Source organism: Thamnophis elegans, chromosome Z (genome assembly GCF_009769535.1).
Source record: "Thamnophis elegans isolate rThaEle1 chromosome Z, rThaEle1.pri, whole genome shotgun sequence".
Classification (NCBI taxonomy): Eukaryota; Metazoa; Chordata; class Lepidosauria; order Squamata; family Colubridae; genus Thamnophis; species Thamnophis elegans.
The window spans coordinates 39902089-39916485 of NC_045558.1; the positions used below are offsets into that span (position 1 = coordinate 39902089).

The 14397-nt window shown below is 39.2% G+C and overlaps 1 protein-coding gene across 1 annotated transcript in view; it reads right to left on the reverse strand.

Annotated features, from left to right (window-relative positions):
• RAPGEF5 (Rap guanine nucleotide exchange factor 5) overlaps positions 1 to 14397 on the reverse strand; it is a 79932-nt gene that overhangs the window by 21554 nt on the left and 43981 nt on the right. Inside the window, exons 4-6 of the mRNA XM_032238249.1 lie at positions 3579 to 3657; positions 2163 to 2307; positions 728 to 825 (exon numbers count right to left, since the gene is read on the reverse strand). Coding sequence (XP_032094140.1) covers positions 728 to 825; positions 2163 to 2307; positions 3579 to 3657 — 322 coding nt within the window. The remainder of the gene's footprint in view (positions 1 to 727; positions 826 to 2162; positions 2308 to 3578; positions 3658 to 14397) is intronic.

Here is a 14397-nt window from a genome sequence, read left to right on the forward strand (position 1 = left end):
AATCCAAGACTCTAGTTTGACTTTTTTCTACTACTTGTGTTTGCATAATGTTGAATTCCAGTATTGCATGATCGCTAGCCCCCAAGGTTGCTGTAGCTTCAACACCTTCTATCATTTTCTCTCTGTTAGTGAGAATTAAGTCCAGTATGGCCGATCCCCTTGTTCCCTTCTCTACCTTTTGGGAAACAAAGTTGTCTGCTAGGTTTGTTAGAAACCTGTTGGATCTTCTACTTGGTGCAGAGTTTGTTTCCCAATTGATGTCAGGGTAGTTGAAATCCCCCATTACTATTATGGTGTGTTTCCTACATACCTTAGTTAGTTGACTAGCAAAAAGTTCATCTACTTCTTCTGCTTGATTGGATGGCCTATAGTATAGACCTATGGCAATGTCATCCCCCCCCTTTAATATTGACCTAAATGCATTCAAGATAGTTCTCATCATTGTTGTGCTCTATTTCTGTAGAGATGTAGTTATTTCTTATATATTACATTTTTACAATACTAGTAAAAATGGACTATTAGACTGCAATAATAATTTATGTATCAAACCTATTATTTCATGTTATTCCCTTATAAACTATGCAAAATCAGTGCTTGACTATACAAACATTAAATACTTGAAACCAGATCACTTGAAATAAAAAAAACCTGTTAAAATTAGGGGAAAAAACATAATTATAACTCTTTAAAGGAAGAAATACAAAATAGGACCAAAAAAGAAACTTACTGACGACGATGCATTCCGAGTAATTTCTGAAACTCTTTCAGGTCTTTCTCCAATATAGGGTATTCATACACATCGTCTAACACATTTCTATATATTGTCTATGGAAAGTGGGAGTTGAGAGAAAAAGGGAGGAGAAAGAATCAAATAAATAAATGCTACAGCTTTTTGGCAATTCAGTTAAAGCAATTACTCCAGAAATGTTTCACACAACCACCAGTCAATATTAGTTATCTTGAAAGGCAATCTCTTACTTACCTTATTGCTGATGAAGAGGATACCTTTTCAAAGAATGCCTAAAACAGTCATTGTGTGCTTCATTCATGATAGAAAGATCTTCAGTGTTGAGTATATTAAGATATGAAATGTTCTTAAGAAAGTGAGAATCCCAGAACACCTCACTGTCCTTATATAAAGCACAATCAGAAAGCATCATGGTGTAAAAGACTGACTGCATATTGGCAAAGAAGTGAAACACTGCTGCATGGTTTTATTTATTCATTTATTCAACCTATATACTAAACATATATTGAGGGAAGCTGAATTAGAGAAAGGTTAATGTTGCTTTAAAATTAGAGAAAGGAAATCAATAATTGTGCTATAATGATGAGAGCTATATTCTGAGAGCTGAAAACACAAGTGATTTGAATGCTTCAGTAATAAAAGTCAAGGAGTATGGTGGAAAAAAGGTCTATGATTAAGTATTTAAGAAACCAGCCTGATAACTGACAATGGAAACAACAAAGTGATAGACAGCTTCTGCCTTTTAGAACCACCTACTAATACAAAAGGAAATACACAGGAGACTCTCTGAGGGAGGCTAGAATGGTGGGAAAGATAAGAGGGAAACAGAAAAAGAGGATGACCAGCAGCAAGATAGATGGACTCAGTTACAGCAGTTCTGAAGGGATAAGTTGATGACAGATTGTCTTAGGAGAAAATCTATATACGTGGTTGCTAAGAATTGTTATTAATTTAATGGCACATAATCAATCAAATTTTATGACAACTAGTTTATCATCTATGTGCTTTCTACAACCGGTCAAGATTTATTACTCCATCTTAATCCTGTTTTTTGTATGTACGGTTACAATACCTTTTTCCATCTCATATAATTGTGAAAAACCATGACACTCCATGGACATTACATAATATGTAATGCATAAACCCATTATTAGAACACTAAATCCTCTGAACTCCGGAATCTTGGTTAATTGTTCACTTTTAGATCATAACAGAAAAGCAATTATTTGGAGATAATTTGAAGAAGGCTAGAAGCACCCAGTAGAGATATTACATTATAAATGTTGATTCTATATTCAATAAGTGAGCTTACCTCAAATATACTATTACAGGTTGTACATATCAAAGTAGCTTTGGATTTTTTTAAAAATGTATAATTATTGTTCTGTATCAGAAAATATTTACGTAATCATACCTTAAGAAACTGCTTCAAATGCTCATCTTCATGCAACCAGTCTTTGTAGAGTGAAGTCCACTGTGACACCAAATGCAAGACTTTTCTCTTTCTACAGGGAATATCAACAATTCTTTCCTTGTCCTGATGGTTCTTAGCACAATAAGTGGAGGCAAGTTAAGGTGAAATCTCAAAAACAACATAATTTTTCATCCTATTGTCTGAATATACTTTTTTTTCAATTTATTTAAGCAGCTTTGAGTACTTATTGATTTTAATGAAGCTTTAAAATATAATGAAATAAATAAAATGATTTGAATGTAAGGTTTATTCAGTAATAATTTAAAATATTTAAGTAATATGTGAAAGCATCTGTCTCTTGTCAGAAGCTAGATTTTAGTATACAACACAAATCTTTCTTATATACTAAGTAATGTAAGAATTTCCCATCTTATCTCTGAATAAAGAGAACATGGCAAAGATTGAAATTTCCCAAACATTACAACTAATACAAGTATTAGTCTAGGTCAGTGATGTCAAACTCAATTTCATTGAGGGCTATATCAGGGTTGTGTTCTCAGTGGACTGGGGTGTGTGGCCAGGGTGTGGCCAATTCATCACTCAAGGCTCTGTTTTCAGCCATGACAGCCCACCCATGCTCTGTTTTCAGCCACGATGGTCTCCTGCATCTTTCTGCCTGCAAAAACAGAGCCCAGGCGGGCTGTGTGTGGCCTGCCCAAGCTCCATTTTCTCTAACAGAGGCACTGTGGGCCACTCCTTCACTTTTTCCAGGGTGGGCTTACGGGGCAGATCTAAGAGGGCCATCATCCGTATCCGGCCCACGGGCCTTGAGTTGACACCCCTGGTCTAGGTTGTCTTTTTTTTTCCTTAATACAAAAATGATAAAAAATAAATAAAACACAAACATAATTAAATATAATTATAAACCATTGAGAATCAGCACAAGCCTTTCAGAATGATTTATACAGTGAGATGGGTGGCATATAAATTTGATTAATAAATAATTTATGAATATATTTGATCCCAAATTATTAAACTAAAACTATGCTTCATGCAACACTGCCGAGTGAAATTCTCAAATGCTATTAGGCTGTGCTGCAAATTAAAGTAATGGCTGTATTATATTCCTATAAGCTGAATAAAGGAAGTGGTATTATTGATTAAAGAGCCTATTGTCATTTTTATTGGGAATGGAATTAAATTATTTTTTAACGCTAAATCTGACCTTCCATCAACTTTGGATGAAAGTTGAGATATAAGCAGTGGTACATAGATGTATCTACTCCAACTATTAATAAACTATCCTTAATAGGGCCAAAGAAGTTATGTAGATTTGCCCTATAGCTAACCTATAAAGATCACTAGCACAATGAGGCCTGAATGAATGGTTTCCCCTTGTTCTATAGAGAAGGATATTGTCTCAGCAGAGCTTGACACAAGTCATCTGTTGTCATGAAGACTGTGTATGTAAGGAGGAAGTCATCCAGAAGAGTTTCTACAAACAAAGAAGGAAAACAAAAAACAAATTTTAAAAATGTACAAGATAACTGGAGTATTATGTAAGCATATTATTAATAAAGCTCAAACTATGACAGTGAAAAGTCACAATAAATATAAACATAGCAGTAAAGTTTCAGAAAAATACGGTATGTAAATCTGAAAAATGGATATGAACTTCAAAAGGATATGGGTCTCCAAAAACAAAATACAAGAGATAATTTTTCTTAAAAAGGAATAGCTACAGCACATATAAAATTGACTTCAGCTTTTTAAATACTTTACAAAACGTAATGTACTTTTTTGAAAGATAACTTATAATGTGGCATCGTGTATACTTATTCAAAAGCAAGCTCCATTAAATTTAACTGGGGTTACATTAGTATAGCAATGATGATTAACCTATATTTAAAGCCAGTCATCAACATACCCCAATCTACATCTAAAAAGTCACATATATATATATATATATATATATATATATATATATATATATATATATATATATATATATATATATATATATATATATCACATATATATATATATATATATATATATATATATATATATATATCACATATATATATATATATATATATATATATATATATCACATATATATATATATATATATATATATCACATATATATATCACACACACATATATATATATATATATATATATATATATATATATATATATATATATATATCTCACATATATATATATATCACATATATATAAATACCACACACTCGGTGCTAGAAGTCCCCTGAAGATGGGCTCTAGCATGAGTCCAAAAGATCAAAAGACAAAACCTCTGGTCTTCCAGAGGTTGATAGCTGCCTTCACCCCCAACCACTGCTAGCTGGCTGGCCAGCCTGCTTCTTTACCATCTCCCTCAGGCTGGGGGCAGTGGAGACAGTGTGAAAGGCCACTGGGAAAGTGTGAAAAGGAGGAAGAGTGGCTGGCTGAGGCATCTGAGCCCAGCTCCTGCAATGCCTTTGCCACCGACACTGATGTTGCTGCTGGGCCCCCAAAAAGGGAGTGAGAGAAATGGAGGTTGCTCCTTCTTTATCTTACTCGCACGCCACACCTCCATCTTGGGGATGGCAGTTAGGAGAGCTAGTGGGAGCATGGAGCAAGGGCCGGAGGGGATGCCAAAAGAGCTGCCACCTCTTAACCTCTTCCACTACCCCTCCATGGAGCACTCACCTCCCTAGGTGGCCCTGTTGTGGTGTTTAACTGCCACAGTAAACCTACAGCATAGGTATCGACATGGACAATAAGGGCCTTTCCAAGCCACGTTCCAGCTTTTATTCACCACCCGCCTCCATCTGCCAGCCTGTCCCAGGCCGGCCTCCTCCAGAGGTGGTCTCTTGGGCTATGGATTTCTCTCTGCTCCTTCCCCCAAGAGCACTTCACATGTTTATATTGTAAAATAAAATGGCCTATTCTTTCCTTCCTTCTTTCTTTTTTTCTTCCTTTACTTTCTTTCCTTCTTCCTTTTCCTCCTTTCCTTCCTTCCTTCCTTCCTTCTTTCTTCCATTCTTGCCTTCCCTCTCCCAGTGGCTCCTATGTTTGGCTGCTGAGGAGGAAGGCCCCACTACTCTCCTCCACAGAAGAGGCCTTTCCCTTCCTCTGTGATTAAAAGTTCCCAAACCTGGAATGCGATGTGCGCGCACACACACACACACACACACACACACACACACACACACACACACACACGCTTGACTACTAGCAGTTTGGGAATGAGAGGAGCTTGTGGGGCAAGCCATGTAGAGTTAGCCAGTGAGCATTGGTCCATCCCAACACTGCAGTCCCAAGTCAGCTGCACCCAGTAAGTGGCTACACCCATTCAGCTATGCTCACCTGGTTACAGCCACATCTACCCAGCCATGCCCACCTGGCCGCTGTGAGTCATCATAGTCTTACATCAACTGGCCCTTTGAGGACAACCATAATGCTGATGTGGCTGTCAGTGAAATTGAGTTTGACACCCTTGATATACAGTATTCCTCACAATAACACTGTGGGGTAGCTTGGCTGAGAGAGAAAGTGACTGTCAAAAAGTGCACCCAACTGCTTTCATGCCTAAGGAAGGATTAGAATTAACAGTCTCCTGGGTTTAAGACTAGTATCTTAACCACAAGATCAAACTGGCTGTCTTGTGAAAATGAAGTATATTGACTGATGAAAATCAATAGAATTTCTAGCCACTTTGAATGAAAAATACACAGAAATCATAGCTTAACACTATTTTTAAAAATAATTCGAATTGTACCCATACTTCTGAAAACATAAAAATATCCTATTCCATTTCAACTGTTATTCAAAGCACAGAAACTAAGGCAAAATAGAAACCCAAAGAAGTTAAAGATGAGATTAAAAATACAGCTAAATCTATCTTACATCACCACAATTCTGTTACCTTTTACCTTTCCAGAAAACTCTCTTTGCACCCACCATAACCACATTCCAAATTTGCTCTTAAATATCTTACCGTTTCAAAATATTTTTACTTTCTAAGTTATTAACTGTAAAGCACCTTGTTATCTTGATTACATTTATATTTTGAATTCTACTTTGTTTTGACCAAAATACAGGTAGTCCTAGAGTTACAGTTACATAATTGAGACCATAATTTTGATTGCTAAGTAAAGCAGTTGTCTAATGAGTTGCATCCAATTTATAACCGTTTTGCTCATGGTTATTAAGTGAATCACTACAGTAAAGTGAATCATGTAGTTGTTAAGTGGATCTGACTTCTGCCATTTACTTTGCTTGTCAAAGTTGTAAAGATTGCAAATGGTGATCACATGACTCCAGAATACTGCAATAAGCTGCAATGTCATAAGTACATGCTGGTTACGAAGCATCCAAATTTTGGGGATGCTGCAACAAACATTAAGTGTGAGGAATAGTTGTAAGTCATTTTTTTGAATGCCATTGTAATTTTGAATGGTCACTAAATGAATGATTATAAGTCAAGGACTACCTGTAGAACTAGAGTAGTCATTAAATATAAAACAGTATGTGCATACCAGCAATTGTCTTTACAATAAACAATTAAACAGGAACAGATCAAATGGATCAATTTATCAGACCAAGACCTTTGCAGGCTATAATAGCTATTAAGAAGGGAAGGGAAAGGGATCTGACCTGGATTAGGATCTTGGTATTGGAAATTGGAGTTAGTGCTAAGTCCCACACTGTATGTTTTTAAAAATATACCTCTATGAATCAACATACTGCAAGAATAAGAACCATTTTTCAAATAAAATGTCAAAGTTTGTTACTCCTAAGGTAAAAAAATCAATATTTTTACTAATAGTTTTTTGTTAGCTGATGTCTGGCCAGAATATATGATATTATTTATCTATGTAATCAAATTGAAACCAGATGTGGGTTCCTACCAGTTCGCACCTATTCGGTAGAACCAGTTCGTCAAATCTACCGAACCGGTTAGAAGAGGTTCCACCAGTGGACCCGGAAAGCAGGCCACACCTACAGAAGAGGTTCCAAAAAATTTTGTAACCCACCACTGGTCCTTGGATATGATTATTGTAACTATCATGCTCATATTTATAAAACTCAGTGCCTCTGTGAAAGGTAAGGATGACTACTGCGTTTGTGGTGCAATCAGAACATTGCATGTGTTGAAGTTGTTTTAATGCAAACCAAAGATGCCTTTAAAAAAACAAGTTTACATCGGAAGAAGGCAGGCCTTAGCAGTGTGAAGACGGACTTTCAGGCTACTCCTGAATGTCCATCTAAACTGGAGCATCTGGACGGTTCTTTTTGGACCCAAGCTGTCCCGAAGAGACAGTGAAAAGTAGGGGGAGACCCAGTGGTCCCAGAGACGTTCGCAAAGTCTCTGGGGACCCAGGAAAAAACCCCTTTGCCAGTGACTTCCGGATTAGCCACAAGGCTATTGAAACTGCTGGCAGCCCTAAAGAAAGAGAAAATATTTGCAGCTGGTAAGAACATTTTATTGTTTAAAGAAAAATGGACTGCCTAAAAATTCAAACTAATTTAAATTAAAGAATAGAAGAATCTAGCGGTAATTTTGATCTTTTTAATGGTTTTGGACAGTGGTTATCTTACTCTTTTAATGTTATTCACATGGATTGACTCTAAGTAAAACCTTTTCAAATGGATAGATTACTCCAACATCTCTTTTGATTTTATGCAAGCGGGCTGTAAACTAATTCACTACAATTTGACTATTTACATCTTGACACTTTTATTGCTTGGTTGTTTTGGCTTAAGATCTGATAAGATTGTACAGCTTTCAGTCTGCTTTTACTTGCAAATACTTCAGAGCTCTTAAGAAAAAATACAACTGCGTATAAACATGGCGTCTATTCAAGCATCTCTTCAAGTGATACTCTCAGTTCTGAAGATGCTGTCTGATACAGAGGACAGAATTCAGAGAAAATTGGATTATTTGGTGTTTTTGGCAACAAAGTATGAGAAAAAAACTGAGGATGTTTTCCAAATACAAAATAAGAATGAAAACAGAGATAAAGAATTTGAGCTTGTTGATATTCGTGACAATTGGTTTACTTCTGAGGGAAGAAAGAATGGAATATTTGAAGAGGAGTTAAATGGAGAGTAAATTTACTTCAAAAGACAGGGCGCAGGAGGAGAAGAAAATATCAAAGAATTTATGGTTTATGAAATACTATTTGCAAAACATTTGATACCACTGCTGAGAATTAAAGACAAGCTGATAAAGGAAACAAAAAGAGGGCGTCAACATCATATGAGAGACACCACAGACAAGAAGGTGCAAAGATTTCTTCATATGGACTTGTTCATAAAGATGTTTGGAGAATTGGACCCACAAATGGCAGCAGATATAAGATTGTTCTGTTATTGGAGAGATACAGGTTGATAGATGGAAGAGTATAATCCAAAATTAGCTAAACTTAGTTAAATCCATTGGTAATAGGTATAGTTAAATAAAAATTGATAATGATAGTAATGTATACAATGTTGCGTTGATATGATAGTAATAATTGGATATGAGAAGGGAAGGTTAGAAATATCTTTGGACTATATATAAAGATTATTAATAACAATAATAATTATCATAAAAAATAAAACTATATACAGTTAAATTTTAACTAATAAGGGGAAAATGCTATGATATAGGATATAATTAAATAAAGAAAGGATAATGATAATAAATTATATACATGGAGGATTAGAAATCTTTGTTATTAAATATTATGGATGTTTAGCTAAAACAGGATACGAGGACTTAATGCTAATGGAGGATTTTATAAATAAGTAAATGAAATGCCAGCATATGGCTATGGATTGAATCTTGGTATATTTAAGGATGAAGGATGTTTAAATAATTATAGTCAAATAAAAGTGGAGGTATGATGATGTTAATATAGTAAATATTTAAGTTAAGACATTTGAATTAATATGAATTATATTTGATGACGGTGGAAGAGATGCACACAAGTTTTTTGTAACCAGCTGATATACTTTTTTACAACATATGTTTGTTGTGTTTTTTTGTGTATTTTTATTGTTGTGTGTATCAAATATATAAATATATATACAACAGAGAGATACAAAGTGTGTCTGTGGGGGGAAATATAGTTAGGACAGATTAGCTAAGGTAAGGGAATAAGAAATGATACTAAATTATGTCTGGGTTGGCGGAAGTACCATCCCAAGGAAACATAAACTGAGATTTAAAATAGACACACCAACAACAATAGAAAAAGAAAGGGAGAGAGGAGGAGAGAATGAAAGGAAGACGGGGGAAAGAAGAAAGAGGTAAGGAGAGGAAGATGTAAAGGAGAGAAAGAGGAGGAGAGAGGGTAGAAAGGGGAAGAGGAAGAGCAGGAGTAGGAGAAAGGTACGGGAAGAAGGAAGGGGAAGGAGAGGAGGAAGGAGGAATGTAGAGAAGGGAGGGAGGGGGAAAGGAAAGGGAAAGGAAAGGAAGATGGAAGGGAGAGAAAAGGAAGGAGAGAGGGTAGGAAGGGAAAGAGGAAGAGCAGGAACAAAGGAGAGGTAAGGGAAGAAGGAAGGGGAAGGAGAGGAGGAAGGAAGAAAGTAGAGAAGGGAGAGAGGGTGAAAGAAAGAGATAAGGAGAGGAGGATGGAAAGGAGAGAAAGAGGAGGAGAGTGGGTAGGAAGGGGAAGAGGAAGAGCAGGAGTAGGAGAAAGGTACAGGAAGAAAGAAGGGAAAGGAGAGGAAGAAGAAGAAAGTAGAGAAGGGAGGGAGGGAGAAAAGAAAGGGAAAATAAGGTGGTGCTACAGCAGGAGGAAGGGATGGTAAACAAAGCAACCCAAATTGTATATTATAACCTATTAAATGAAATAATAAATGTATAAGAATGATAAATGTTAAAACACTTGTAACCAAACGACATGCTGTATGAGATGATGGGTTTTTTTGTGTGTTTTTTTGTTCTGTTTTTTTTTTTGTATGTGTATGTGTTGTCTATGTAATAAAAATAAAAATTAAAAAAACAAGTTTACATCATATTCTTATGCATGCCAGTCAGCATCTTCATATCCGGTCACATGGGTGGCAAGCCACTCCCATCCGGTCACATGGGTGGCAAGCCATTCCCACAAAGAAGGCCACACCCACAGAGTAGGTTCGAACAATTTTTGAATCCCACCACTGATTGAAACCAACTACTTTTCAATTGTTGATGGTTGCAATGTATTTGTACATGCCATCAAACTATTTCAAACAGCAAAATTTAAAATGTGATAATAGGTAAGCAGAAAAAAAATGTATTAAGTGTGGGCTATTTTCACAGTCTCACCAATCACACTGATTTCAAAGAGAGCTTTCTAGTTTAAAGAATCAAAAGGCAGTCACTCTTTGGATGAAAAGTACCCTACACTGTAGCCATGAAACTCCATGGTTCCAATTTCCACATCATTGTGCACATTCCAGTTTCAACTGAACTCAACATGCAAGTGTGAAATTGGCTGGATAATAAGACCTCAGGAGGTTTAACTTTCAGGATTTCCTAATCAGCATTTTGAAAAAGAAAGCCATGTTTCTCTTCAATAAGTGAGAGTGATTCTCAGAATGAAGAAAGAAAGAAAGAAAGAAAGAAAGAAAGAAAGAAAGAAAGAAGAAAGAAAGAAAGAAAGAAAGAAAGAAAGAAAGAAAGAAAGAAAGAAAGAAAGAAAGAAAGAATTTTAAAAGATGCTCTTACATACATTTCAATCTATATTTTCATCCACTGGCACATAGTACTGAAACAAGAATCTTGCTTATTCCTTAAGAAAATACACAAACCCAATACTCAAAGAAGAAAAAATAGGAGTCATTTCCCACAATGTAAGGACTACAACAATCACTACATGGGACAGAAAGGTAGAAGACTGCTGGACTGTACCCATAAACATCAATTGGCAATATAAAAGCATGACAAAAATTCCATTTCTGCAACATATGGACAGCTCAATCACAGTTTCAACCAGAAATTTAAAATTTTAAATCAAGCCAAATCTAAAACTACTAAGGAATTTGTGGTAGCTTAGCTTTCAGACAAATCAGCTCTCCGTGGACACACAGAAATAAACCCCTTTAAATACCATTTAAAAGATAGAACCAAAAGCCTAGGAAGGAAATAAACAGCCTAGATTTTACATCGTCCAGAAGTCCAGAGAAGCAAGAAATACCACCAAATAATCAATCAGGGAGGAAGTAACACCCTAATCAAGGAAACATCCAGGAGGAAACCATATTCCTTGTTGTATAGTAAAAGTTAGTCCTCGCTGTTACGAATGACAGCTCGGCAGCAGCCAGGCGCGTCTTAGCCAATCAGACGCGCCTGTCAGTTGCCGGGCGAGTCTGAGGAACTATAAAAGGCAGACTCGTTCAAACTGTCAGTTGTTCAGCACCAGAGCAGACGAACACTCCAGTCCAGCTGGAGCTGCTTCTCTGCCTCTCTCTCTACACAGATCATCCTTCTGTTGCTACATTGTTAAACCAGCACCCTGCCTGGTTGTTACCTGTTACTGTTACAAGTTGTGTTAAAATAAATTGGTTACAGAGTTACCGGACACGAGCCTCTGTCTCATTCCTGAAGATATAATACTGGCGACGAGGACTGGGGACCTGTAACCAGAAGAAAAAGGAACCAACTGCCACTTCTCCAACCAACTGCTATGGCCGGAATACCAATGTTTGCCCCTTTTGGGGTTGGAGGTGAAACCTGGGAGGCATTTCTTGAACGGTTTGAATGCTTTTTAATCGCTAACAACCGTCAAGGTCAGTCTCAAGCGAGGAAATGTGGGTTCTTCCTTACGGCTTGTGGCCCAGAAATGTTTGCCACCGCAAGGTCCTTTGCCGCCCCTAGAGCGGTGTACGACCTCACCTGGCAAGAACTAACAGACGGATTGCAGGCATACTACGCACCTACTCCATCTCAAATAGCCAGATGCTTCGCTTACCGCAGGCGAGTCCAAAAGCCTGCAGAAATGGTAAATCAATTTTTGCAAGCCTTGAGAGTTGCTGCAGCGCAGTGTGAGTTCCCAGATCTTGAGGCAAATCTCGCAGAGCAATTCGTCTGTGGCCTAAAGGATATTTTTCTCAGGCGTAGACTTTTGGGCAAGCCTAAGGTCACATTAGCTTATGCCATAGACGAGGCTCGCGCTGCGGAGTTGGCAGATTCATCCTCCAACGAAATAGAACGCTACCTCGCGCAGATGACGGTTGCTGGAGGGTTACCTGCCACTCAAGCCTCAACCGTTCCAACTCCTCCTCCGCTCCAGCAGCCAACGTACATTACAAATCTAATTGATGAGCTAGCCCCCCTGCCTGACTATCTACAACAACTTCAGGTAGATAGACTTGGAGCACAACCCCGCCGTCAGCAGCCTCGACAGAGTCAAGCCATCAGCCGTTTCCCTTCAAACTCCTCTGCTTGCATTGGCTGTGGCGGAGCGCACACCCGGGCTAATTGCCCCTTCAAGGCAGCGGTTTGCCGCCGCTGCGGAAAGAAAGGACATTTAGCCCATGTCTGCAAGGCTTCACTTCCTACTCCTTCTGCAGCAATCGAGCCACCTCCTCCATATGGTCCTCCTCCACCCCCGCCGAAGAGCTCGCAGCAGCGGAAACCTGCTCAGCGTCAAGACGAATGCTTTAACATCAATCAAGCTTCTTCGTCCCTGCATGACACCTCCATCAACTCATCCTCACAGGGTACGGACAAAATCAATATTAAAATACTGATTGAAGGGAAGCCGTGTCAGATGGAAGTGGACTCCGGCTCATCAAAATCCCTTCTTTCTTGGGACACTTTTTCTATGTTGTGCCCCCACGTGAAACGTTGTCACTTGTCACCCCTTAACGCAATTTTAACAGACTATCAAGGCTCCCATATCTCTATCCTAGGTTCATATGCCTTGAGGGTTTCTTATGGCAAGTTTTGCGCTGTTTTACCTGCTTTAATTGTTCAGAAACCTTTACCAGCAATTCTGGGGTTAGAATGGTTTTCTCCCTTGGGTATCTCCCTTCAGGGGATTCATTCTACTGCGGACACGCCCCCAGACATAGCAGCAGTCTTGTCAGACTATGCTGATATCTTTGATGGCCAGCTAGGCCATTACAAAGGCAGCCCCATATTCCTTAGCTTGGACCCCCAGGTTGCACCAATCAGACTGAAGGCCCGCAGGGTGCCCTTTGCATTAAGGCCAAAGGTTGAAGCTGAGCTCGATAAGCTCGTGGCGCAGGGCATACTGGAGCCCGTCGACCACTCACCTTGGGAGACCCCCATTGTGATTGCGGTGAAGGCCGACGGCTCCATTAGGATCTGCGCCGACTATAAGTCGACCATCAACCTTGGCCTTCAGGCAAACCCCTATCCAGTCCCTGTTGTACAGCACCTGCTCCATTCCTTGGGGCAGGGCCATATTTTCGCTAAACTGGATATGGCGCAGGCCTACCAGCAACTCCCTGTGGATGACGATGCGGCGGCTGCCCAAACCATCGTCACCCACCGGGGGGCTTTCCGTTGTCGCCGCCTTCAATTCGGCGTTTCCGTTGCCCCGGGGATTTTCCAGAGCCTCATGGAACGTCTGCTCCATGGGCTCCCTGGAGTGGTACCTTACTTTGATGACGTCCTGATCGCTGCTGACAGCCGCTCAGACCTCATCAAAGTACTGAGGAAAGTCCTCGACCGTTTCAGGGGCGCGGGTCTTAAATTTAAACGCAGCAAATGTTTCTTTGCTGTGCCCCAAGTGGATTTCCTGGGCTTCACAATTGATGCCCAGGGAATTCATCCTACCCCTTCTAAATTGGCAGCTATCAGGAACGCTCCCACTCCTACTACAAAGGCGCAGCTCCAATCGTTCCTGGGGCTTCTAAATTTCTATGCGCCTTTCATCCCTCACAAGGCATCACTAGCCGAGCCGCTACATCGGTTGCTCGACCGATCCGCGCCTTGGCAATGGGGCAGCCGCGAAGCGCATGCATTCGCGGCTATCAAATCCCTGCTGACGTCAGAGGCAGTCTTAGTGCAATATAGCGACAAGATGCCCCTGACTCTAGCATGTGATGCCTCCCCCGTCGGTTTGGGGGCTGTTCTGAGTCACGTCCTGCCCAACGGCTCAGAAGCCCCCATAGCTTTTTATTCCAGAACACTGTCCTCGGCTGAGAGGAACTACAGCCAGATTGACAAGGAGGCTCTGGCTGCAGTGTCTGGAATCAAAAAGTTTCACGACTTTTTGCGG